The 1947-nt window shown below is 36.6% G+C and overlaps 1 protein-coding gene across 1 annotated transcript; it reads left to right on the top strand.

The window, feature by feature from the left end:
* The first annotated feature begins 1051 nt into the window (after window positions 1-1051).
* On the top strand, window positions 1052-1510 carry LOC128185258 (uncharacterized). Its single transcript, XM_052854901.1, has one exon. It carries the CDS (start codon window positions 1052-1054, stop codon window positions 1508-1510), a length of 459 nt encoding a protein of 152 aa, XP_052710861.1.
* Window positions 1511-1947: the final 437 nt, after the last annotated feature.

The following is a 1947-nucleotide window of genomic DNA, read 5'->3' as shown; positions in this document are numbered from 1 at the left end:
GCTTTATGATAGATTTGAACACCCTGACCGAAATTATCATCTCATAATATTCAAAGAATCATTCCTTATTACTTAATATATTTATATAATTTTAAGCCATCGTACCATTATATATATTTAAATGATAGATAAGCAAACCCCGCTGGCGCCTCGATTTGGCGTCATTTGTATTATGGGTTATATAGTACAAAATCGATACGTAGTGTTATCACAGGCGAAGACACTGGAAAATGTAAATATAACTAAATAAAAGCTGCTGTGATTTTTTTATTTGACTGCGCATATATCAATAAATTACGGTACATAAATATTTGTTGAGATCACCTTGGATAACTATATCATTAAACTTAGATACTCATGTGTAACTAGTGTGATTTCCTCAGTAGTCTGTATCAACAGCTTAGGGCACCAAGGTGTATATGTTTTAATCCTCTCAATGGACGTTATCATTATTCTAGGGTACTAGTTTTTGTAAGTGTAACTAATGTGATCCTCTCTTTGGAATGCACTGAATGCATAGAGTCCTAATTAAAATGTTGTGATTTTCCCAGTGGATTCTATCAATATCTGAAGGAACTTACCCGATGTGATCCTCCCTGGCTGTGATCATTATTCTAAAAAAACTAATCTGTAACTGTTGTGATTTTTGTAAGTGGAATGTGCCAATAGCTAAAGTTATTATGTATAAACTCTTATGATCCTATATCAAAAGTCAAGGATACTTACATGTATATATTACTATAATTGTGATCACCAGGTAAATGATTCCGTGTCAAAGAGTCAATGCTTCAACTGTTGGGAAACTGGACATCGAAAACAGCAGTGTAAAAATGAAAGGGTCTGCGGGGTCTGTAGAAAACTGGGACACGCTCCTGGGTCAACCGAATGTAAGCATTACGTGGATCCTCCGACAACCGGGGAAGTGGTAGTGTTTCAGGGCATGTCCATTCCACCATCCAACTTTTATCCGTGTTCTATCAATGTGTTTGGTGAGAAGCACAACTCCGCTCCGCAGAATATGCTTATCAGCTGACTAAAGCAATTCGCGCAGATGCAGCAAAAAAAAGTGAGAAAAGCGGAAAAGGCTTTAGAAGCCAAAAGAATTGGACATAACATCAGGGACCCGCAGGACTGGCAGAGTGAAAAAGAGGCAGTGATGGAAGAAATAGTCAACGCCAAGGTTGACCAAGTCCCCGAGATCAATACCAAATTGGAAACGTTTAACAACGACACCATGTATTCTGAAGGTACGTTTGACATGGAGTGGGGTATAGGACTGGACGTCGATGCCACCTTACATACCGATCCGAAAAAGTGGCCCTATGAAAACAAACTAGGGAAAATCTATCAAAAGATTGCTTATAAATTCGGCAGAAAACTCCGCAGTGCTTCCGTCCCGCGTACGAAAGGAGCGACAAATGAGAGACAGCCCAACATTGAGGAACTGCTGAAAGATGTGCGGAATGACAAGAAGGGCAAGAAAAACGACAAGTGCGGTGCCCGTAAGTAAATAAAACGCCCACTAACTGTTACCAACACATAAACAATTCCTCTATAAAACTTTACTCTCTGAATGTTAGAGATTTAAATACTTACAAAAAGAGAACAACACTTTTTGATTGGTTAAAATATGTTAAATATGATATTATTTTCTGCAAGAAACTCATTTTGTAAAACAGCAAGAACTCACGATGGTTTGGGGGAAATAGTGCATTGTTTTTCAGAATCTGTACATAGTAGGGGTGTATCAGTTTTGTTTAAAAAGAATAGTAAAATAGAGATTATAAACCATTATAAATCTGTAGACGGCAGACGATTTCTAATTAATATAAAGTATAATGATCAACAATTGACTGTAGTAAATGTTTATGCGCCTAATAATGAGAAATATAGAATTGATTTTTTCAAAAGAGTAATTACATGGATTAATTAAAATGCGATAAATTT

The sequence above is a fragment of the Crassostrea angulata genome, chromosome 5, assembly GCF_025612915.1.
Source record: "Crassostrea angulata isolate pt1a10 chromosome 5, ASM2561291v2, whole genome shotgun sequence".
In the NCBI taxonomy this organism is placed as follows: Eukaryota; Metazoa; Mollusca; class Bivalvia; order Ostreida; family Ostreidae; genus Magallana; species Magallana angulata.
This window is presented reverse-complemented; position numbering and strand designations above follow the sequence as displayed.

Excerpts from the sequence above, each read along its gene's own strand:
- LOC128185258 (XM_052854901.1), top strand. The coding sequence starts at position 1,052 with ATGCAGCAAAAAAAAGTGAGAAAAGCGGAAAAGGCTTTAGAAGCCAAA.